The 25,061-nt window shown below is 49.0% G+C and overlaps 1 protein-coding gene and 4 non-coding genes across 5 annotated transcripts; 2 read left to right on the forward strand and 3 right to left on the reverse strand.

Annotated features, from left to right (window-relative positions):
* Positions 1-294: 294 nt before the first annotated feature.
* TRNAT-UGU (transfer RNA threonine (anticodon UGU)) lies at positions 295-367 on the reverse strand. Its single transcript has one exon. It is a non-coding gene; the product is annotated as a tRNA-Thr (tRNA).
* Positions 368-2,541: 2,174 nt separating this feature from the next.
* TRIM7 (tripartite motif containing 7) lies at positions 2,542-13,832 on the reverse strand. Its single transcript, XM_068536625.1, has 7 exons — positions 13,078-13,832; positions 12,093-12,188; positions 7,863-8,093; positions 7,023-7,045; positions 6,621-6,736; positions 6,066-6,101; positions 2,542-4,165 (listed from the first exon to the last, which is right to left on the reverse strand). Exons 1-7 carry the CDS (start codon positions 13,582-13,584, stop codon positions 3,654-3,656), a joined length of 1,521 nt encoding a protein of 506 aa, XP_068392726.1. The 5' UTR covers positions 13,585-13,832; the 3' UTR covers positions 2,542-3,653.
* A 2,331-nt stretch (positions 13,833-16,163) lies between these two features.
* TRNAA-UGC (transfer RNA alanine (anticodon UGC)) lies at positions 16,164-16,235 on the forward strand. The gene has a single exon. It is a non-coding gene; the product is annotated as a tRNA-Ala (tRNA).
* A 457-nt stretch (positions 16,236-16,692) lies between these two features.
* TRNAK-CUU (transfer RNA lysine (anticodon CUU)) lies at positions 16,693-16,765 on the forward strand. The gene has a single exon. It is a non-coding gene; the product is annotated as a tRNA-Lys (tRNA).
* Positions 16,766-23,214: 6,449 nt separating this feature from the next.
* Positions 23,215-23,287, reverse strand: TRNAV-AAC (transfer RNA valine (anticodon AAC)). Its single transcript has one exon. It is a non-coding gene; the product is annotated as a tRNA-Val (tRNA).
* Positions 23,288-25,061: the final 1,774 nt, after the last annotated feature.

A 25,061-nucleotide genomic window follows, 5' to 3' on the forward strand; every position in this document is an offset into this window, starting at 1 on the left:
GAGCGACAGGAGGGGAACGGAAAGACCCGCCGTGAACTCGCGGAGAGGGCGCGCATAAGGAAGCGAGAGAGGGGTCGCGGGGGAGAAGGCGCGCGGGGCCAGCAGAACCTGTGATCTCAAAGCCAGGGACGCAGTGGGTCTGGATCTTCGCGAGAGTAGACGGGAGGGAGGGACCGAAGGGTGGCAAGCATCTAAGGGGCACTTGAGGGGCAAAAACACGTAATGGCGGAAATTCGTGTTGGGGTGTGCATTTTCAGCTCTTAGAAGAAAGGGATGGAAAAAAAAAATCAAGGTAGGCCCCAGCGAGATTTGAACTCGCGACCCCTGGTTTACAAGACCAGTGCTCTAACCCCTGAGCTATGGAGCCACCTGCGAGGCGTCCTTCTGCGCATGAGTACTTGACACCGCTCTGGTCACCGCGCAGCCGCAGACACCAACATGCAGGAGTTAAGCGACGACAGGTGGGGCCCACGTCCCTCAGCCAGTGAGCGCCCCGTCCGGCTGCCGCCACCTCAGCTGTGGCGTCAGTGTCAGTGTCGCGGGCCGAGCGGCAAATCCTGGGAGAGAGCCCAGAGGAGAGAGAGCGGCGTTGCGCCCGCTGAGGAGCGGAAGCTGTGAGAGATCTGGTGAGGGCGGAGCGCGCTGCGGGAGAGGGCGGGGCCACCAGTGGGCTGAATAAGAGGAGGGCCCGGGGTCTTCCGCCCGGCTTGGGGGTCTGGGGCGAAGACTTGTTGAGGATAGAGGTCCTATGACAGTAGGGGTCCGAGGTCGGGGCTCTAAGAGGAGGGCTAGAGGAAGGGTGTTAGTATGCCTGTCCTGAGAGGAATCCAGGTCTGGGCTGGGTGGGTGATCAGGAGGGAAAGATGGGTAGAGAAAGGTGGGAAAATCAAAAGGTCGGTGTGTGAAGGACTGGAACGGGACAGGAGGTCCCTAGCCCCTACCGCAACTTAAGGCAAATTAGGAAAAGGAAATCCTTAGGGGCCCGTCTTGAATTTTGGGGGAGCTGGTTCCATCGAGGCCCCCGAAAGGGCCCACGGGGCAAAGGGAAGAGATTGAGAGCCCAGGTGAGGGACAGGAGCCCTAGCCCGGAAATGGTCAGAAACTGCGGCTGTAGTTGGTGGAACTTGGTCTGATGGCCCAACCCGCCCTTTGGTCCCTGCAAGGCCAGATGACTTAGGTCACTGGGTGCCCTCTTGTCTGGATGCTGAGGAGTGGTGTGAGGGTCTGGTTTCAAGGATGTGGGTTTTCATGTCTCAGCAGCTCACAAGGATCTAGGACCAATGAATGGATGGAGTCAGAAGGAACCCAAGTTAGGCCAGTCATTGATCTCAGAGGCCCAGACATCTCAGAGATCTTATGATGGTCAAAGGATGGGAGAGGAAAATGCACACACACAGGCATACTCTCACACCAGCCTTGTGACATCCTAAGTCACTGCACCATCCTGGTGACCAAGAGAGAACATCTGTCGCACTGTCCACATGTAATTGTTATGTAACTGCTGTTACATCTCTTCGAATATGTATATATCTACATAGTTATTCTGCAAACTCTGATAGACACACAATCACATTCACAAACACAAAAGCTGAAAATATAAACACAGCCACGCCTGCAGTGCCCAGACCTGAACCTACAGTCACCCTACCTTCTGTGACCTGTAATGTGCTGCAATACTTCAGCACAGTTGTTAGATGATATAAAGGGTAATTGTGCTACTCAATCCAAAAGCCATACAAGCCCAGATAACATTAAGGCTTGATGATAGCATTAGGCAATTTAATTAATAAGTGAATGTTAGAAATGGATTTTCTTTGTGGAAATCAGTGGTATTCAAATACGTGGATTAGCTACAGTGTTCTAGAGCTACTCTCCATGTATGAACACAACATAGGGTTCACCCCCTGGGATGCTGCTGTAGGCTGGACTCTTCAATGGTCCTGTCCCCAGCCCATAGGACACTGGATTCTGACTGCCTAGTGCTGTATCTCTAGATTGCCTCTAGAAAAGTGTCATGCCTGCCCCGACAAGAACATCTCTCTTACTGTCCCTTGTATGCAAAGTGTGCTTGAAGTATCTCAGGGACAGAGCATGGAAACTCCAAGATGCTTGCAGATCAGACTGTTTGATGGTCACTGCCCCTGCATGCCAACACGTCTATCTAAACAATGTGTGCAGGACAGAATTAGGTCTGAGACTGGATTTCATCTAGCTGGGTAGCTAGGTCGTGGGGGAAGGAAACCTTTGGCTTTCACCTAAATATGGGGTGGCTAATATTTTACAACTACAAATCAAAAATAGGGTGTGACCATACTGACCTATGTCTGTTTGCACCTAAACCCTATATGCATGCTCATAAATGCCCTCTCCAAAATCCACATGGCCCTGCCCCCCGTTCCTGAGATCTGAGGTATAAACACACATGCAGATGTTCCTCACACAGATAAACACACATGCTCAGTCTGGCAGAAACCTTTGCTCATAATTGTGCTCTTGCATTCAGACTGGGGGCGTTAAGAATGAGCCAAGGCACCCTAGAAATGAGCTCACAGTCTGTATTTCCATCTCCCAATCCCCCTTTCCTGGAGCATACTAAGCAGGGAACAGCCCACCTCCACTCTCCCAGAAGCCCAGCCATGCAGAAGCTGGGGAACAATTAGCCAAGAGAATAACACCCTCCAGGGTACAGGCTGAGCAGGCCTTGGCACCAGGGTCTTCTGCTGTTGGCATACGTTTGGGAAGCTCCAGGAAGTGTCTGTCAGGGGCATGCCTGTGCTCTGTGCATTTCCATGCTGGTGTTAGTTTATTCTGTAAAATTATTAGTGCCGCCTTGAGTTTCAAAATTCCAGAATCTTTGGTCTCCTTACCCAAGGGAGACTGTACTTTGGCACTTGAAAAGGGTTTAGGCAAACTTGAGAACACGGAGCAGTCACTGTGGCCAAGGATGTATTGTACATACACTCTGTCATCAGGCTAAGCCACATGGGACGGCAGCAATGCCTATATGCTGTTACCCTGGGCTTTTCCCTCATGTACAGATCAAGGGTCTCCTACCAGTTCCGGCCCAAACTCTCCACTGAGCTGGAAGTACAGTGATCCTCCCTGAGTAGACAACTTCGTCAGGCCAGCTAGTTTCAGGTCTCTGAAGGCAGAGCTGGCAGCTGACAGGCAAAGCAGAAGGGATCATGAACCTGATTGGCCTGGCAGGAAACTGCCCGCTTGCAACTGAGGATGGCACGGGACCAGAGCTTGGTTTTGTTCCACAGAACCAGAAGCCCTGCTGAGTTGGGGTAGTGATAGGAAGCACCTCTGGTGGAGCTGGGCTCCTGTCCTCATCCACCTCCACCTCCTCACAGCTCAGGCCAAATCCACACGCGGACAACAGGCAGGACACATGCCAGGAGGGTCCAAAGCATCTCTTCCCCTGCTCAACTGACCTCAGAGCCCTTTTCCCCAACAGCCCATTCTCATGTCTTTGATGTTGTAGTCTGCGGAAGCCCCTCTAAGGCAGCCTGGGACAAGAGTCTGGAGGGCATACCCAGAGTGACCAGGAGGCTCCATCCGAGGGCAACATGCCTTCCCATGGGCAGCCAGGACTAGGAGGAGTTCCCCCGTGACTGACTGACCCCCTCGGGGAGGCCGGGCAATGCCCCTCAAGGCCAGATTCGCAAGTAGGTGCCAGTGGAGCAGACAGAGAAAAGGGGGAACACGCGCTCTTGGAAGTTGACACGGAAGGTGTAGATGTGGTGCATGTCCTCCGCAGCATAGAAGGACACGGCCCCCACCTCCAGGTCCAGGGCGACCCGCACGCGGGACAGGTGCCCACAGCTGAGGGGCGTCCTTTCAGGGCTGGTCACCGCCCAGTACTGCCCGCTGTTGAGCTGCAGCGCCCAGACGCCCTCCTCGGGGGTGAAGGGCGTGAGGCCCTTGCGGCGCACGCTCTCGCGTGCCACGCCGAAGGCCCAGCCGTCCTTGGAGCCCACTTCCACCTCCCAGTGGTGCCTCCCGGAGGAGAAACCGCAGGATGCCAGAACTCGTGTGTTGGTGTCGAAGCGGCGCGGGTGGCTGGGCAGGTCCTGGGCCCGCTGTCCAAGGCGCACGCTCTTAAGATCCAGAGAGAGGATGAGGCGGGGGTTGGCCGTGTCGGGGTCCAAGGTCAGCTCCACTGCGGGGTTTGGGGAGGGGGGAAGACAGGGAGGAGACGTCCCATGCAGCGTCCTTGCACGGCTCCCCTCCCCCCACTCCCACCGCCCCCTCATTAAGTAGGTGTTGAAATCACAGAAAGGCAATTTATGGACCTGATTTGGATCTCAATTCAAACAGATTGACAAATCCAATTTAAAAGACCTAGGGGGCAGCCTTCCCCACTGGCGCAGTGGTTAAGACTCTGCCTGCCAATGCAGGCTCCACAGGTTCGAGCCCTGGTCCCGAAAGATCCCACGTGCAGTAGAGCAAATTAGCCCCTGCGCCACAACGACTGAGCCTGCGCTCTAAAGCCCGCGAGCCGCAACTACTGAAGCCCCCACAATGAGAAGCCCGTGCACCCCGTCGAAGGGTAGACCCCGCTCTCACAACTAGAGGAAAGCCCGCGTGCAGCAATTAAGACCTAACGCAGCCCAAAAGAGGAAAAAAAAAGACAATTGGGGCTGTACAGCAGAGATTGGCAAAACATTGTAAATTAATGATACTTCAATTGAAAAAATAAAATTAAAAAAAAAGACAAGTGGGGGATTTTGGACACTAGATACTGGAAAGAATCATTAATTTTTTAGTTATGATGTTGGTTTTGTGTTTATGCTTTTTTAATGGTTTTGTGTTTATGTTTTTTTTAAAGTCTATCTCGTTAGAGACAACATACTGAGATATTTACGGAAATGAGAGTTATCTGTGGTTTGCTGCAAAATAATCCAGTAGGAAGACGTGGGTAGGGGTGTTTATGAAAAATACTAGCCACAAGTCAATAATTGATGAAGGTGTATGATGAGTACATAATACTCGTTATGCTCTTCTCTCTACTTTAGTGTATGTTTGAAATTTTCCATAATAAAAAGTTAAAATATGCACACTTGTTGTAAGTGCTACTATGTTGCAGGTCTGTTCTAGGCCCTGAGAATCCCACGTGGAGTATCCCTGCCCTCCTGCAGCTTCCTTTCTGTGGGGAGAAGGAGGAGAGACAATAAATGATAGAGGGATCAGGAGAGCAGGCTGTAATTTCAACTAGAGGGGCCAGGGAAGGCCTTACTGAAAAGGTGCATTTGAGCACAGACATCAAGGAGATGAGGAAGTCAGATATGCATGCAGCTGTCTGGGGGAAGGGTGTTCCAGGCCCTGGCATAGCCAGTGCAGTGCAACGGCCCTGAAGTAGCTGTGTGCTTGGTGCCTTCCAGGAGCAGCAAGGACTGTGTGTGGCTGCACGGAGTGAACCAGGGGAAGAGTGTGCAGTGAGGCCAGATCCCGTAGGGCCTTGAAGACCACTGCAAGGACTCCAGCCCTTACTGAGTGAGAGGGGCAGGGCTGTCACAGGGTTCTGAGCAGAGGAGGACATAGTCTGACTCAGTTGGTATAAATTCTTCCCGACTAAGATCTGATTTAGCTCAGTCATCAGCATCAGGAATATGTGCCCTCCCCTCCCCATTTCCCTTCCCCTTGGGGTTAGATCCCACTCACCCCAGAGCCCTGCAGGAGTGATAACCACCTCCCTTCCTGTCTTCAGTCTCCTCCTGCTTCCCCTGACCCCTACACACAATCCCTGTCCCCAGGAGAGGTCTCCATCTCTCTGGGAGCAGGAACAGGGAAGAGAGGCTTGTCCAGGTGACCGACAAGCACTCCCTGATCTAAGTATCTCAAGATGCAGGGCACTCCTGCTCTGGAACAACTTATAGGCCTATGGGCCCCACTGTGGCCCGAAGAAATCAGAATTGTGAGGATGAGGAAGGGCAGTCGATGGCAAAGTTGCTGAGGTGGATGAGTGGAAGGAACCAACCATGCACAGAGCCCCGAGAGACAGTCACTGGATCTCTACATGGCCAAATGACGGGTACTCACTGTTAAAACAGCCATCATACCTTTTTCCTCTTTCTCCAGTTCTCCCCGAAGATCCTCTGAAGAGGAGAAACAAAGCAGGTTGTGTGTGAATGACATGGGAAATTTCTATTTGGCAACAACGGTGACACCACCTCTTGACATTTACAGCCCCACTGTAAATGTCAAATATCTGGGGGTTCACTCACTCCCCAGATACCCTAGAGTTAGTTGATGGGCAAGTGCTGGGCCAATCATGGGGGTGGGGAGGGGGCTGTATTCTAGCTCTACCTTTCCCACTTCCCCCTCTTTTGTCTGGAGCCATTCTGAGCTGAGCTCTCCCTCCTCATCCTTCTTTCTGCCCCCAGTGCCCCTCTACTCCATCTGTCCCCAGGGGAAGCTTCATGCCCTGGGGTAGGGGCGGGGGTTCTAAATAAATTAGCCACCACCGCCTCCCCGCACCAGTCTGGCCTTGACACACCCTAGTTCCTGTTTTATCATACAGCTTTTGGAAAGGCACATCTTCTGGACCCCAAACCACCAGAAACACACCACCACCACCAGGACTGCAGGGCCCAGCCCCACACACAAGCCCCTACCTCTGAACTTCTTGAGCAGCCCCTTTAAGACAAAGGTCTTGAGAGAAACATTCCAGACTTTATTCTTCATCTCAGAAGAGACTGTGGTTGGCTTGGGGGCAGGCACATTGCTGCACCTGCAGGACAAGGACCCTGAGGAAGGCCCACTAACACTGTCCCACTCCCACTGGGCTTGACAATTAGGATGGTGAGGTCCTCTGGGTGGGGAGAGGTGAAAAGGAGAGCCTGACCCCGTGCCGAATACCCATGGCCAGGCAGCAGATGTTTGCCTCAGAAGGTACCCAGGTAAGGCAGTGGGGGGATCGGGAGGTGAGAGGTCAGGGGTGGGGAATGAAGAGAGGAAGCTACGTGGAAAAGAAGAGCCAGCTTAGAGAGGCCCAGGGTATCATTAGGTCCACTCACCTGCTTAGTGTGTTTTTGAATTCCTGGAAAGAACAATGAGAGCAAACCAAATCAGCATTCACCTTTGAGAAAATAAAACTGGCCCCTTGCCCTCCTTCCAGAGGAATAAGCAATAAGCAGGTGTATCACCCCCTACCTCCTGCATGGGCCCCAGGTGGCAACTGCTTCCCGATGCTCCCATTTATTACAGAATCATCACTGGAGCCAAGTGCTAGGACCCAATGTTGCCTCTGCTTTCAACATCACCCAAGACAAGTGACAGCTCTTATGCAACAACCGGTCATCACTCAGATTAGTGCCTTTTAAATGACCTTTTTTTTTTTTTTTTGGCCCCATGGCTTTCTGATATCTTAGTTACCTGACCATGGATTGAACCCAGGCCCCCGGCAGTGGAAGTACAGAGTCCAGGGAATTGCCTTAAATGAGCATTCTTGATCCATTTGTGACTTGTGAAGTTTATTTAGTGGATTGTGACTATTTATTTTAGAAGGAAATAAGACAGAATAAAAAACATCAAAGTGCATCACATGTAATACAGGTAAGTGTCATTTTCTGAGACTTTTGTCACAATGTATATAATAGAATACATTGTAAGATATATTACTGTGGATCATGGTCAAGAAAGTTTTTAATCACATCCCTTTAGACCTCTATCCCCAGGAAAATCAGCGCTCTTCTCTCTAGTCCACTTTGGCTCCAGATGTGTGATTCTGCTAAACTCATAGGATCTGATTCTGTTCTCGCTGCCATTCTTGTTTCCTCATTTGAAAAGTGGGAGGGATAAATTCATGCCTCCTGCCTTAGGATAAATGACTCATACCAAGGCCAAGCCAGGCTCACCTGGAGAAAGTCAAGATCAGACTTGCAAGTTGTCTCCTGGATCTGGCTGCTGAGCTTGGAGAGCTGGGCAATCTCACCCCCAAGCTGGGCCAGGTTCTCATTCTGTTTCTGTGTCACCTCCCGGGACAGCTCCTCCAGGCGGCCCAGGAGCCGGCCCTCCTGCTCCACCAGGAAGGCCCGCAGAGCCTGGAACTCCGCCCCAACCTTCTCTCGCTCGGCCGCCATCTGCTTCTGTCCCAGGAGAGGTGAAGTTGAAGAGGGCAAAGGGATGTGGGCATCTGAGACACAGCATTCGGATAGAAGCCTCTGAGCCATCCCACAGGGCAGGGGTCCATCCCCCTCACTGCTCAGGGGTCAGAGACACACGCACGCATGCCCACCGTGCACACGCTCTGGTTTAAATGTCCCAATTCCAAGCACGCAGCAGCCTCAACACGTGCTTTCCCTTTCCCTGTCACAGTGGCGCCCATGTGTCTCTTTAGACCTGGGCTCTCCCACCAACCTAGGGCAACTTCAAACTCACCCCAGAACCCCCCAGGGCTGCAGTTTCCTTATTTGAAAAGTGGGAGGGATAAAATAGTGCCTCCTGCAGTCACTGTTAAGGATTAAACTGAGGTCCCCAAACACATTTATTTTGTGTTAAAAACAAGACAACAGGCCCCAAATGGAGTCGCTTATGTTAAGCCCCACAACACCGAACCGAGACCTAATGACAGTTTCAGCTCTCCCACAAATGTTACCTTAAACCAGCCTATAAGGAATGGCCTGATCAGTATTTGTTCAGTAATCTGCCTGATAAACCCCTGCCATCCCCTACAGGGAAAGCAACTTTGCGATAGCCAACCCACTTTTTTGTGTGTGTGACCAAATTTACGATCTTTATTCTGCTGAAATTAGAGCATCCAAACACATGATGGTTTCAAGTTATTGTAGAGTTGGAAAACATCTTTGATAGCACAGAGTGAGATCTCAAACGTAATGCTGTATGTAACTCTTCTCACTTCGGTTTAGTTCAACATTTTCAGCAATGATATAATACATGATTTATAAGGCAACTTTAAGGTGTGGCTTTGAAGCAAAACCTTTGTGGAGTGAGGGCTGCTGATGAAAACTCATTCTAAGACATAGGAACTTAAAGTAAATCAATGATGTCACTGGCTGTCAGACAAGCAGGCCAACAAAGTGCCCTAATTCATTGTTAGGCTGCAAGGGTGAGGGAAGTATCTACATGGAGAGATGATGGCAGGTCTCACATTTAAAGAAGCATATTCACAGTATTAAAAACATGTACTAATAGGATATCAAAACTGCAAGATTGGAAATAAATTTAAAATACTTCTACCTTCACAGCACTTCTTATGTTTAAATGCCCTCCTTAATCAGACACCCAAACTACTTTGGGATCATAAATCATGTTGATGAATCAAACAGTCTATAAGTCCTTAGTAGTGCTGGCTTGGGCTCTGCAGGCAGAAAAGACAACTCTTATTCAGAAATGTGTCAGTTCCAGCCAAGATAAAATGCTGTCCCTTCCAGGGTGGAAGAGGTCCAGTGCAATCCATCTGCTACCAAGTAACTGGTTTCCTTCAAGGATGATGTTATATCAGGCCTCTGCAGTGGTTCTGTTGCTGCCAGGCTGAACATTGGGCAGCAGCAGTTGCTAGATCATTCTTGGTGAGTGGGAGCCCATGCTGTTGGGCCAATGAAAAGCCTTCTTAACCGTCAAAACAATTATTCTACTCATGAGCCTCTGTGGCCAACCCACTTTTTTGCCTAGTACAACTTCCTTGTTCCTGCTTCCTCTGCCTGTAAAGTCTCTTGCCTTGTACAGCTCTTCAGAACTTCCTTCTTTCCGCAAGATGGGATGTTGGCTGATTTATGAATCACTGAATAAAGCCAATAAGATCTTTAAATTTTACTAATTTGAATTTTGTACTTTAACATTTGTCACCCCTCCAACTTTCACTCTTCACTTTACTTCATTTTAAAGAGCACCTTTTCTGTCTAGCAATTGCAAAGGCAACACATGTTCATCATACAAAACCTGGAAATGCAGAAAAGTAGAAAGAAGGAAGGGAAATCAATGCCAGTGATCAGAGGTAACAGCACACCCACAGCGACCTAAGTAAGAGTATGCTGTGTGCAAGCTTTCTATTCTATTCTTTGCATTACCACTATCCACGGGATTTTCACCCCTGTGTTTTCAGACACAGACTCTCGCTCCTGATCCTCTTGATTCTTTACATGAACACCTGGGAGGGACTCTGCATGATATAACCAGTGAGGCCTCTTGTGGCCAGTGAGAAGGATTCCATCCCTCCAGGACAAGCTCAAATGTCAAAGTTCCTCTTCCCTGAAAACTCTAGGGGAGGAGGGGGTGGCTGGAAGAGGAGACTATAAGTGGGTTCTGAAGTCAGGAGACCTGGGTTCAGTTCACTGCTCCCCAGTCTTCAGGATGTTGGGCGAGCAGCCAGCAGCAGCACAGGGAACTTTACGGGCATTAACTCCCTCAATGCTGACAACCACCCAGTGACGTGGGTGCACTCTCATCCTGATTTACAAATGAGAAGACCAACACAGAGAGGTGCGTTACCAGGAAGCGGGAAGTCAGGATTCTAATCCAGGGAGTCTGACCCCAGAGTCCAAGCTTCTTGCAATTATAGCATGTGGTCTCCCAAGGAAATAACACAAGTGGGACAATATTTACCAAAATACTCTAAATCGGGGTTTCCAACCTTGGCGCTATTGACATTTGGGGCAAGATAATTATTTGTGGTGGAGGGCTGTCCTATGCATTGCAGGATGTTTAAGCAGTACCCTGGCCTCTACCGGTAGACACCAGTAGCACGCCTGCCCCAGTGTTGACAACCAAAAATATCTCCAGCCATTGCCAAATGTCCCCTGGGGCCCCAAATTGCCACCAGTTGAGAACCACTCCTCTAAATGGTAACAGCGTTTTCAAATAAAAATATTCATTCTCCTTGTTCTCATAGCAGCAACGGTTGTCTCATTAAGCAGGTATTTTGTAATCATAAAGGATGTGTGGGCCAGAGCAGGGGTTGGCTGGGTGGGTGTAGGACAGAGTAAAAAGTGCTAAGCAATGTCATGGGGTGTGGGGTCAGAGACCATGAAGCTGCCCAAGTTGGAGAAGGCCCTCTGGGTCATGGATGTACAGCAATGGCCAAAGAGCCACATGCTTACTCTTTTTTCCAGCAGAGCAGGGTGGAGATCTGGAGGGGTGAGGGGCGAGCCCTTCCTTGTGGAGGGAAGTGAATGTTCAGAAGAGAATGCCTGAGATGTGCATGGGATGCAGGTGTACCAGATGCAGTTCAGGGTCAGGGAAGGACCCTGGGGCACCTGTACACAGGGTCCTCCCCTTCACCCCACACCTCTTTCCCTTAAGGGGGAGGGGCAGCCCTCACGTTCCTCTCCCTCCATTTTCCAACTCCAGAACTTAAGAGCCCTGCCCTAACAGGCCCTAGTGGATCCTTTCATTCTCTTAACCCTTATTTTTTGAGCTAGGCACTGAATTTTCGAGATGGAAAATGACAGTGACCCACATTTGCCCACCTTAACCAAAATGAACCCCATTTCACTTTCCTGTTCCACTTCAAGGAAGACAAAATATCACCCCAAGCGCTGGGCAGGGGGGTGCTAGCACAATCGGCTGCTGAAAACCCAAGTCCCGGAACCTCCTGCCCTCTGCTGGGTGGGGAGCAGCTCTGCCATCCCCCTCCCCCATCCCCCCCACCCCTCTCCCCTAGCCTCGATGTCAAAATCTAAAAAACTCTAAAAATGAAAAAAAGTTTTTTTCATAACTCCTTTGGTGGTAAAATATGCCACAGACTGACAGAAGGCTCCCACTTAGTATGAATATTCATATGTTGCTCTATAGAAATATTAATGTGTTCAATTACAAGATGCTCCACAGACCCTAACTGGGGTGTTATGTAATATTAGGGGGACTATACATCCTGATTCACCTGGACAGTTCCACTTCAAGCCAGCTGTTCTGAAATAATTATTTCAGCCCTCCCTTTCACTCTCAAAAGCTCTGGTTATATAATAAATGACACGGTCACCCTATATCATATGCATCTCATTATATTTCTAAAATCCACCTCTGCTGTTCCACAGGCACACACTCCAAAGCCGCACACACCTAGCCAGAGTGGCGGGTGGGCCTCTGTTGTCACCCAGGGGAGCCAACCTGGGGGTTGCCATGCTCACCAGGAGGTCCTTGCTCTCCTTCTCTTCGGTGGAACGAAACTCCTCATAGTCCTCCAGATCCTTCTTCAAGACCTTCAGCCTGGACTCCAGGAGCTCCTGCGGAAGAGTGAGGAGGAGGACATTGTGGGGAGAGGATTCTGGCAACTCCCACGTGTGCCTTCCTGAAGCCACCCAGGAGAAAGGGAAGGCCCTGTTCATTGAGGAGGAGGAGGCAGGGTTGAAGCCACCTCTGGACGTCGGGATGGCTACAGCCTGCACAGGCGGCTCGTAAGGGTACAGGACAACTGCTGGGCGACTCCAAAGGCCTCAGGGTCTCCCGTCCTCAAGGCCATCGGTGCACAATCCAGGCTGAAATCAAGCTCCCCAGCAGCCCAACCTGCCTAGTCCTCTCTTCTGCTCTCCTCACCCACCATCAGAAAGCCCTCTGGGTGGGAGAGCCGGAGCAGGGTAAGAGCAAAGAAAGACGGGGTACTGTGCCACAGGCCTCCGCGCACACCCTAGCAAGTTGGCAGGAAAGGGAGGTGCCAGAATCCCAGATGGCTCTTGGCTCTCTACTCAGCCCTGGAGCCACCCACCCCCTTACCCCGACCTCTTGGGAAGGTCGTCCCACTCGGCCACAGGAGGTGAGAACATCGAACAGAGCTATGCCCAGGGAAAGGGCTGAGACTGGGGGTAGCGAATGTGTGGGTGTGACGGAGAAACCGCTCAAAGCCAGGTACCGACAGAAAGAAAATCTCCAAATCTGTGGGGCATCGTGCAGGCGGTCCAGTAGGGGCCCAAAGGGAAACGCGAGGGGGTTGGGAAGGTGGTATTGGTGGTGTCGGGGGTGACAGCGGGAGAGCTGCGCTCAGTCCCGAAGCCAATGCTGCGCAGCATGGGTTAAGGGAAAAGAAGCAGGGGCTCACCTGGGCCTTCCTGCCTGCGCGGGAACGCGGAACGGGGACTGGGGGTCCTGGGGACGCGCAGGGGTGGGGACGGCGCTCACCTTGGCCTCCTGCACCGCCTCGTCCAGGGGTAACACGGCGTGAGCGCGGTGCTCGCGGGCGCGGTCGCACACCACGCAAATGGCACGTCCATCGTCCTGGCAGTAGAGCTTGAGCGGTTCGCGGTGCTGCGCGCACCCGGCCGCCACCGCCTCCGGAGGCCCGCGTTCCCCCTGCGCGCCCGCTGGCAGGCTGAAGCGCCGCAGCAGCGTGGCCACCGCGGCCAGCTGCCGGTTGGGCCGCAGCTGGCCCGGGCGCGCGGGCTCGCGACACTGCGGGCAGGGCAGCGAGCAGGACAACTTGTGGGACGCGGCGGTGGCCCCGGGGCCCGGGCGCTCCCAGCAGCGCGCGATGCAGGCGCGGCAGAAGCTGTGGCCGCACTCGACGGACACCGGCTCCCGGAAGAGCTCCAGGCAGATGGAGCAGGTCGCCTCGCCCTGCAGCTCTACCGCCAGCGCCAGCGCCTCGGCCCCGGCGCCCGGGCCAGTCCGCGGCCCCACCGCCGCCATGCACACCCTCGGCTCACCCAAGCCGGGCGGCGCGGGAGAGGCTACCCTACCCTACGGTACGCCGCTCCCGGCGCAGCGGCCGGGGCGGGCCTCCGAGCGCCCACGGGAAGAAGGGCGGGGCTGACGCCTGCTGGCAGAGACTTGAGCTGAGGGTGCGCCAGGATGGGAAACGTGAGGGGAGGGTGCGCTTTGATAGCTGACCGGGCAGCACGGGGCGAGGGGATCTCAGTGCAGGCCAGTGCTCCGCGCTCCCGTTCTGGGCCCCTCAATATCCCGCCTTGGCCCGCGGCCTCCTGGGTCCCGCGGCGCCCTCTCTCCGTCTCTCCCTTCTCTCAGCCCTGACGCGAGCCTGTCTGGGCCGCCCCAGCCTGACCCAGTCAGCCTTGGGAAACGGGCCGGGACAGGTGGAAGCACACGCCCATCTGGACGCCACTCCCAGTTGCCGCCCGAGGCCGACCCAGCACAGCCCGAGGGCCTGGCGCCGGACCAGTGTCAGGTTCCCGGAGCTCAGGTTTGTCCGGCCCTGTGCTGAGCTAAATTTAGAGTCTGGAACCTGACTCTTGCCCCCGATCCCCAAGCGTGGCCTTGTATCCACTTTTGTAGCTACCTCTCCCGCGATTGTGCCCCCCCGCCTCCCCGTTTATTCTTTATTTTTATTTTTTTTAAGCAAGATACAGTTACAGTCAATTCCCCCACTTTATTCGGTGTTATACCCCTCCAAAACCCAATCCTTTGTTTCTCTAGCTCGTTTCTACAGTCCCCGTAACCCCCGCCCAGAACTGCCGGTGTTATTTGCTCACACCGTCTCTCACCTCACTCCCTCTGGAGGGCACTTGGGGCAGATTTTCTTCCCCAACCTCCTCAGAAACTGCTCTTGTCAAGGTCACCAGTGACCACAGCGATCCTAACCCAAAGGTGAAAGCCGGCCCCTTCTCAGGCCTTACCTCCCCTCTCCTCTGATGTTTCCTCCTTCCGGACACCCTTTCTCAGCGCCTTCCGGGATGCTGTACTCCCTGACTCTCCTCCCACCTCCATGGCCTCCTACCCACTTCTTGGCCACCGCGGTGGTTTCCTCCTCCTCTCCCAGCCCTTGCTCAACCCTTGGACTTCTGTCTATACTCACTTCCTTGTGATCTCTTCCACTTTCTTGCTTAAAAGAACTTCTCCCTGCTCCACAGTACAAATCCCCAGCCCAACTCTTCCTAGGATGCCTGGCTCCTACATCCAACTCACTGGGCAGCATCTCCGAATGCAGCATTCTAAGGGGGAGGCACACACTCACCGTTTCCACAATGCACTTCTGCTCTGCCCCTCCACCTGCTCCTCCCACAGCCTTCCCCACCCCATCCCAGTTAACACCTCCACCCCTCCAGGTGCTCAGGCCCAAAGGGGTGAGTCCTCTGGGGCTCCCCCAGACAGGGGAAATGCGAAGGCCCCACTCACAGTCCTCAGCATCTCCTCACTCTCTCACCCCCTCCACTGCATCATCTCCTATAATTTGATGATCACGACAGTTTTCTCCCCTTCTGTCCCACTCCTGCCCTATCTTCTCCAGCCAGCTGTGAGAACAATCCTGTTAAAATGTTAAATCAGATAGGGGCTCTCCTTTGCTCAAATCCTCCTGTGGCTCCCATCTCTCTCAGAGTAAAAGTCGAAGGCTTCACAATCGTCTAAAGGCCCTACCCATTCTTCCTCTCCATCCCCTGCACACAACCTCTCCACCCTCATCTCCTATCACTCTCCCCTGCCACATGGACCTCCTTACTATTCCTGCAATAACATGTCAGAAAGATGCTACCTCAGGGCCTTTAAACTGGCTGTTACCTTTACTTGGACCTCTCTTTCCTCAGATACCTGCATGGCTCAGGTCCCATCTCCTTCAAGCCTTTTTTCAAAAGTCATCTTCTCAAAATCACGCATTACTACATTCTCTCCCTCAACGCTTGCTCTGTTTTCTCTCTAGCACTCTACCTCCTCTGGAATACGAGCTGATAGATGTAATGGACTATGTCAGTTTTGTTCACGGTTGAACCTCCAGTTTTCTAGAGCAGTTCTTGGTACATAGTAGAGCTCGGTAAACTTTTCTTGGATTGAACTGATTTAAATGTGGCTCAAAATTCAGATGTACAGAGCAGTTAACAGTGAAAAATCTGCCCATCGCTACGACCCAGTCCCCTTACAATCCCAAGCAATCAACTTTGCAATTCTGAATTACTTTATACAAATATTACATATTTTGCTACACTCCCCCCTCTTTTTGTTTAACAAAAGTAACATCCTGCACCCGTCTTAACTTTCCTTTTTTCGGCTCACAGTTCATTTTAGGCATCGTACCGGATGACTTTCCCTTCTTTTTCCCCGCTGCCTCCAAGGGTTTATCCCGGTCCTGTGCTCCCCCCGGGCGACCCTCGGTAGAGGTTCGCTCGCCTAGAATCAGTAGAGGACCCTGGAACAGCTCCCGACGCTGGCCGCCGAGCTTTGCTGCGTTTGGGTTGTCGCGACTGGCGATGCCACCCGTCCACCCTTGCCTTTCGCCAATAAAGGACTAAGGGAACATGGAAAAGGCCAGTTGGAAGGGTGGGGATGTAGCTCAGTGGTAGAGCGCATGCTTTGCATGTATGAGGCCCCGGGTTCGATCCCCGGCATCTCCAGCGCAGGTGTGCGTGACTGTTTTGCTTCCTCTCCTTCCAAGTTTCGAAACGCAGGGTGTTTGCAGAACATTAGGAAAAACCCTAAAGAGTGGAGTGTGCGCAGGTTGGAGGAGTCGGCGGCCCTCACCCACTACAAGCCCAAGCCCGCGGCTCTGCCTTTAAACTTCGGACTGAAAAATCACAGGGTGAGCTCTTCGATGGCATCAGCGTGCGCAGTTTTTCCCTGCACTGAGCCGTACGTTTTCCAGGGATGGAAAAGGGCGAGGTCGCTGGCAGAAAACGGACGGAAGTAGGAGCGACGGTCAGTCAAGCACGATCGGTAGAGTCTGAGTTTCTTGGGCTGCTAAGAATCTTGTCTTTAGTGGCCAGATCTTGTCCCAACTAACTTCAAACGTGGAGCTAGATACAGCCCAAATCCTACCTTGAAGTAAGAATTATTAAAAGAGGTGGCACACAGGCCCGGCTAGCTCAGTCGGTAGACCATGAGACTCTTAATCTCAGGGTCGTGGGTTCGAGCCACACGTTGGGCGAGGTGTCTGTTTTGGTCACACGAAGCACTTCCTTGCCTGACCCGCTTTCGAAAGAAATAAAGAAATCCTGTGCGGGAAATTCCGTGTGTGTGATATTCACTAGGGCATTTTGTTGTCACTCTCCCGTTCATTGACAAATCTATCCTTTACCTACTATCAAAGTGGGTTTTAAAAACTTGTTTAAGACATACATAATAAAATTTACCACTTTCACCATTAAAAAAAATTGAAGTATAGTTGATATACAATGTTGTGTTAGCTTCTGGTGTACAGCAAAGATAATATAGATAGATATAGATATAGATTGTTTTTCATATTCTTTTCCATTATGGTTTATTACAAGATATTGAATATAGTTCCCTGTGCTATACAGTAGGACCTTGTTATTCATTTTCACCATTTTAAAGTTCACAGCTCTGTGGCTTTAAACACATTCACATTGTTGGGCAACCATCACCACCATCCATCTCCAGAACTTTTTCATATTCCCCAGCTGCAACTCTGTACCCAGTCAACATCAACTCCCTAACTATCTTTCTCCCAGCCCCTGGCAACCACCATTCTACTCTCTGTCTCTATGAATTTGACTACTCTAGGGACCTCATATAAGATGAATCATACAATATTTGTCCTTTTGTGATTGGCTTATTTCACTTAGCATAATGTCTTCAGGGTTCTTCCATGTTGTAGCATGTGTCCGAATTCCTTCCTTTTAAGGCTACATAATATTCCATTGTATGTATATACCACATTTTGTTTATCCATTTATCTCTCGATAGACACTTGGGTCCCTTCCATCTTTTGGCGATTGTGGATAATGCTGCTATGAACATGGGTGTACTACTAGTACACATGTTCGAGTTCCTGCTTTCACCTCTTTTGGGTATATATCTAGAAGTGGATTTGCTGATATATGGTATTTCTCTGTTTAATTTTTTGTGGAATTGCCATACCATTTTCCACAGAGGCTGCACCACAAAATGAGTTTTTAAAACATCTTTTGAGTAGGTAATAAACTGTACTGTTCAAAAACTGAACCATCTATAAAAATATTCAGTGAAAAGAATCTAACTTCCATCCTCCCTTCTTAGGTAACAAGTTTTGGATCTATGTACATATTCTTCCAGAGTTTTTTAATGCAAATATATTTTTGTTTTCCCCTATTTTACACAAAAATATAATTACAGCTCTGTTATATTTTGATGATCTTTCCATCTCAAGACGTAGAAATTTTCCTCAGTCTTTTTTTGCAGCTGCATAATATTCCACTGTAGATGAATCCTAGTTTAACAGATCACCTACTGATGGATATTCATAGTTTCCAATCTCTTGCTATTACAATCAACGCTACAGTTAATAAGCATGTAGTGTTGTCATTTTGTGCTTTTGAAGTTATATCTGTAAGGCAAATTCCCAAGAAATATGATTCCTGGGTCAAGGTATATATGAAGTTGTAATGTAAAATAGACAAATCACCAGGCTATGGGTCCTACAGGGTGATCTTACCTCCCACCAGTCATGAATGAGATTGACTGTTTCTTCACTGCCTTGGTGGCATCGGGATGCTTTAACAACAAACCTAACATGTGACTGTCCCTACCCCCTTAAAATTAACAGGGTCCCTCACTGTCTGTCCTATAGGATAATAACCATTGCAGGGCCAACGGGGAGAGGGACCTTCCTTTTGCCTCTCACAGGCACATACTTGGACAAAAGATTTTTGAAGATCACATTGTCACTCTAATTTATGGTTTCTAATCTAATTCTACAGGACAACATTATTTTTTTCTCTTTTCAGTCCTGTTTCTGTGGGAGGCCATCATGTTTTCTTCACTTGCAAAGCCATGACATCATTGGAAAGGCCTGCTCAGTTATTTTTTACTCGGCAAATTTTCTCCTTGGACAAGAAGACTCCAACCAGATATAAGACATTAAATTTGTATGTGATGTTATAAAGGCCTTGGTGTCATATGGGGGATATATAAATTATTAGATCATGCATGTAGTTTGTGAAGTGGTCTAAAACAATGATTATATATAAATTATGTGTAAATTATTAATCAACCACCCACACGAATATTCTTATTTAAAAACCTCATTTGAAACAGATGATTATTTCCAGGTTTAATATATTCATGGCTATATTCTAATTAGTCTAAAAATACTCCAGTATCATCTTTTTCTTTAACAGCCACTGGTTTCCCTTTACTAAACTTGAGAAAATCATTCTTCTATGGTCTGTGTAGCATCAGGAGAGAAGGTTCAATCATTATCAAATGCTCACCCGTTATTTCATTGCTGTTTATGTCATATCACATTGGTTTAAGGGTGCAAGTCCCCCCAGGAAAAAGGCAGGTCTCAGTCACATGCTGGTGTCATGGGGAATGTGAATTGTGGGTAAGGAGGAAGACAAAATGTCAACCAGAGCAAGCTAATTCTGGAGGACTGCCTGCAAAAGGAAGAGTGGCCAAAAAGATGACCCAGAACGACCTGCTCCTCTAGTCTGTGTCAGGACCAACTGAACTAAAATCACTGGCTATTTTGGGAAACCCTCTCTGCTATCATTTGAGATGTTTAGTGTCTTAAGGGCAAGGCGGAGGCTTTTGAATAGGGAAAAGTATGTATTCTTTTCAATACATACTTCTTTTGTGATTAATATTCAATGTATTACAGTTGCAAATGTTAAAGTCTAGTTTTCCTCAAGGTTTTAAATTTAATTTACAAATATTGTTGTTCTTCTTATAAAGCTAGAAATTTTTGAAACAACTGGAACAATCCCTTTCACTGGTTCTTTCATGAATTAAGGTTACCAAAAGACATCTTCCTGAACATCTAAGCCACTGGTGATATTCTCTTAGACATTTTAAATGACAATTACAGAATTTATCTGAACCTTCAATTTGTGGTGAGGTGAGGGAGGCACTGGGGAGGCACTGATTAGGTCACAGCTGGAATCTAGAGCTGGTGTTTATTGTTTATTTGAAATTTTCTGAATGAACCTATGTGTTAATTCATTTGTCCTTAAAAACTCCACATTGTATTAAAAACTTTACTGTATTCTTCATTTGCCTGGGAGTCCTCAAAGACATAAGATCCCGTGTCCTCCACTAATTTTTCTATCCACCTGCAAACAAAACCAGCAAATGGTGCAGAGGCAGTCATCCGAATGCAGAGCCAAGGAGGTATAGGTGTGGCTCCTTAGCCTCCAAGCCCCTGGTCTTCTGTCCTTGAACCCAACAAGTTTACTCCTACTTCAGGGCCTTTGAACTCTCTGCTCCCTCTCCCGAAGGCCTCTTCCCCGAGATATTTGGAAGGCTGGCTCTTTCTTATCTTCCTGACTCAGCTCATTGTCACCTCTTCTGATGCATCTTTTCTGGCATATCTCTCTAATACTGTGCTCTGCCTGACACTCTATCAGATCACCCTCATTAATTTTCTCATAGTCCTTATCGCTCTCTGAGATTATTTTTCTATCTGTTTATTTGTTTGTTATTTTAATTGCCCATCAGAAGGTAAACATCAGGAGGGCAGGGACCTGGTCTGTCTTTTTCACTGCAATGTAAATGAATGAGTGAATGAAGTTTCCTTTTAATAGTGGCACACCACAGGTTGGTTGCAACGGTGCAAAGGAGTCAATGATGCCCAGCATCTAGAACAGTTTCTAGTCCACGGTAAGGACCCAATTCATGAGATTTGTAGCTATTAACATTATTTCCTAACCTTGAAGTTTTACACATAAAAGAACCAGAGGGAAAGGGAGATTATCACTAGAGTGACTATAGAAGGCTATTCCATGAGATCTATGAGGATTATGAAGAAAAGAGCCAGTGGGATGGGAAGTGGTAGATGTAGAGATAAAACAGAAATGGTGGAAGAGAGAAAAGTGTTGAAGCTGAGTGATGAGTACTTGGGGTTTCCTAATACCATTCTGTCTACTTTAAATTTTCTAATAAAAGTTTAAAAAATGAAAGCAAAAAGGAATACAATTACTTTTGAGTGAGAGATTTAGGTAAATAATTTTGTAGAGTAATGATGTTGAGGTTTATTTGAAAAAAAAAAAAGTAAAGATCTAGCAAAGCTACAATTAAATAGAGCTCTCAGTGTAAGCTTACATCCTTTAAAGGATTTCCCTAGGGTACCTCAGAAGTGGGGGAGCCAGGGACTTTTGGCCCCATGCACTGTCCTGACACCCAGATTTGGCTCTTCTCTTTTACTCTTCACTGAAAATCAATCAATCAATCAATCAATCAATCAGTCAAGCTCCCTGAACATTCTCCTGCATCCAGGAAAAATTATAGATAGGCCCAAAGTGTGAGTTTCTACCAGGAAACAAGGATGCTCTCAAATTGCCAGGGCAATGCTGAAAGGACCAAGGGGCCAATTTAAAGGGGCTTCCCCTGACAAGCAGCTACAATTTAAGCAACAAATAGAGAATAATTTTAGCATTAATTGAAACAAGATGAATCTAGGAAAGCTGTCAAGTCCTATTGACAAGTTAGCATTAAATGTAACCCAAAAGAAATATGACTCACGTGAGACAGCTTTCTGTGGAGCTTATTGCTCAGTCCAGCTGGTTCTTTGGTGTTAATTGTGTTGCATTGAATTTGTTTACTGTCTCCCCAAGGAAGTCAGATGACGACTCTTCTGTTAGCTGAGGCACAGACCTAAATCCCCCTGGAGAAGAGTGACAGGACTGAGTGATGGTCCTGGCCTCCCAGAGTCCTGGGTCGGCTTGGAGGGGGTGCAAGAGAACCTCTGGCAGTCCAGAGCCTCAGATGCAGGGACTGTACTGACTCATCTCAAATTAGTCTGAAAAACATGAGGAAAAAAAAAGAAATTGGGTCAGCAGGGGAAAGCCTGGGAGAATTCTTCCAAGTGGGGTCCAAAATTCTTCACTCTTCTAGGGCTCTAAGTTGCATGATAGGGCCCTGTCATTCTTGGTTGGGTTTACATCTGTAAACCCAGGTAAGGCATACAAATAAGTATAAAAGAGCAATGATAAAGAGATGGGCCCGATATTGATTCCGTGTGTGTGTTAAGTTATGTGAATGCAGGTGGCCTAACAAGTTTTGCCATCACTGGGCTATTTTTGGTTATGCTCTGTCTGCATTTAAGATGTGTGAAACTTTAGGGAATTCCCTGGAGGTCCAATGGTTAGGACTCGGCGCTTTCACTGCCAGGGCCAGGATTCGATCCCTAGTCTGGGAAATGAGATCCCGCAATCTGCGAGGCGAAGCCAAAAAAGAAAAAAAAAAAAAAAAAAAGCGTGAAACTTGAAAGAGAATTTGATTTACCACTTTGATGTTTTCTCTACTTGAGTTTCAAGTTTGACAGAAGTCCTGGGAAAGAAGTTGCTTCTCTCACGTGTAAGTTGGTGTACCGTCAGGTGTATGCAAGTGTGAACCCCATTTTCCAGGCTGCACTGCAAAAGTCCACACCGTGTGTTTCTCTACTGACATCTCTCCGGCCGGGAACTCTGTTTGGGGGACTCCAAGCACCGCTGGTCTGCTTCTGTGAAGTCTTCGCTGCCTTTTTCCCTTGATCTCTGGAGCCCGTTTCTCAACACACCTGTCACTTGGCACAGGCCCGAAACAGATGCGCAGGAAGTGAGGATCGGTGAAGAAGGCGGCTGACCGAGACACCTCTGGAGAGACTGATCGTTCTTTTTACAACTGTTCTGCACTGCCGCTGAGGACAGGTTGATGAGGAGGCGCGGGATGGGAGTGAAACCAGTCAGGGTAGAAAAACTCAGACTCGCTCACGGTGGTGTCCATAAGGTGGAGGTTGTCGCGATAGCCAGCAGCGCCGAGCGGGAGCCAGGCACCAGCAGAGCACTGGCAGAACCAGGTGCTTTTCCGGCTGTGCTAACTTGAACTTCTCTCGGTGCCCTGTTTCTTCCCCTATTCTCCGTCCTTCAGCACCGTCTACTATTTCCTCTACCCCACATTTGCTCACCTTATGTGACGTGTCTGTGCCTCAGTGGCCTCACCTACAGTAGAGGGAGACACCTACAACAAGACCAGACACAGTCAACATGCTGTGATAGATGGTGTGGTTATTACTACTATCTTTCCTGTGAACAATTCCCCGGCCTGACTTCCACTCTACGTTTCCAACGCACTCCTTCTTGCACTTTTTTTAATATTTCATTTGTCGTTGAGTGGCATTCCCTCCTTTTGCTGCCTCTAAATCTTCTAGGATTTTAAGTTCTGTGAAGTCTGGCTCTAATGACATAGACCACCTGCTTCTGCACTACAGACCTAGAGATCTGGAACATATTAGCTTGAAGGGAACTGGTAATAGACTGGAAAAGACAGGAGTATGGATAAAACTGTAAAAGTTATGCGTACTTTTATGCACATGCATTCCGGCAACAAATGACAGAAGTAGGCAAGTTAACTGGAAGAAACTGTTTTTAGCAGGGGAAAAAAAATGAGACGGAATATCACTGTTTCCGCCCGGCTTCGAACCGGGGACCTTTCGCGTGTTAGGCGAACGTGATAACCACTACACTACGGAAACACACAGTAGCTCTTCTTTCCATACCTTTTATAGGACTTATGATCATGTCAATGTCCAGGACCCTCTCCACACACCCCCCACGCCCCGCCCACCCGCTGGCTCAGAGCCCCCGGAACCATTCTGCCCCGGAATACCGGTCCCTTGGTGGGCTCGGGTAACAGTGTTTGTCAAACTGTGGAGCGCGATCCGTTAGTGGGTAGTGAAATCAATCAAGTGTAGCAATTAAAAAAAAAAAGTGTGAATGAAAGCAGCGGCCCTCGTGGGAGGGAAGGTAACATGTGGCTTGAGGCTGGATAACCCTCTGCATTATCTCTCTGTCTTCTAGGGAGACAGCTGCCGGGTTTAAATTTTCAGATAATTTGTGCTCTATTGACAGTTAGACCTAAAGGGTTCAAATACATTCAAAATATATGAGATTTGAATATATTTTCGTCAAAATGTAAATTAGATACGAACAAGCAACAATGAAATTAATTTCACATATGCTTTCAAAATAATTATATATTTCTTAGAAATTATACAAAATTATTAAGAATAAAGGGGAGATTGAAATTAGTGAATATCAAATTTTAAGTCGATGTTATTTAAATAAAGCTGAAAAAATTTATTAAATTTTGAAAACGTAGTGAAATCTTTTAAGTATTTTATAAAAATAAAACTCATTCAATGTCCAGAATTGGGATGAGGTTTAACATACGCTATATGTAGATCTACATGTATGCAAATTTAAGAGTAGTATCGATGGTATAATATTGAAAAATGTTTTTCTGTTGCCGATGCTTGTTCCCAAAGACCTAGGTAACCAGGAATTGGAACAGAGGCTGAGTCCTACTGAGTAGGGATCCTTAAAGTGTCTGTGACACGGAAGGCCCTCTCCCCAGAGCACAGGGCAGGAGGCCCTCTTGTCCAAGTCTAGTTCAAGGTTACCAATGGGCCTGCAAGTGGCCCAATCCATGGACGCTTTACCATTTTCCCTTCCTAGACTATAATTTGACTCTACCCACTTGTCGTCCCCTTTTGCACATCTCGACTCCTTTGGCTTCAATAGAAGCTTCGCTGCTGGCTTTCCTCCTATTTCGACTCCTTCTTGTACCTGAGGCCATCTCCCTGAGGGTCAGATCCCAGCTCACAGCTTGACCCACACTCTATCCCTGCAACTGAGACTCCAGCTAAGACTGCTCTCCCCTGTCTTGCACATGTCCCTTTAGACGTCTCCCAACTTGCTCAAGACTGAACTCATTACTCCTCTCTCCTCTCTCCCCCACCACTTCCAATCTTCAGTATCCGATCTCGGTTGTTAAACCATCTAAAGCAGAAATCCAGGAGACCCCTCTCTTGCCCTGAGTACAAACCATACATCCAGCTCCTTCACCGCTTCTCCGGTTGGCTGCTGCCTTGCCCCTGGCGCCAGCCGCCTCCTGTCTGGACCGTGACTGTGTCCTTCCAGCCCCTCTCCCTGACGCGGTCTCAGTCCCCTCACACCTCCTGCTCATCATTCCTGAAAGAATCCAAGACGTAAATCGGTGCGAGTCCTTCTGCCTCTGCAGCTTTTACTACCGCTCGAGAAAAAGACCAAAGATCCTACCATGCGTTTGCCTAACGTCTGAACCTATGAACGCCAAGAGCAACGTGGGTCACTTACTATCACAGGGATTCTAAACCAGACCTGGCCCGAGGGGCGGCGGTGGAAGGGGTGGAGAGGAGAGAACAGCAGGAATTGCAGCAAAAATCTCGGGCGGGCGTGCCCTGGGCTTGTTGGGAGACAGGGAAGAGA

Source organism: Eschrichtius robustus, chromosome 2 (assembly GCF_028021215.1).
Source record: "Eschrichtius robustus isolate mEscRob2 chromosome 2, mEscRob2.pri, whole genome shotgun sequence".
NCBI classification, from domain to species: domain Eukaryota; kingdom Metazoa; phylum Chordata; class Mammalia; order Artiodactyla; family Eschrichtiidae; genus Eschrichtius; species Eschrichtius robustus.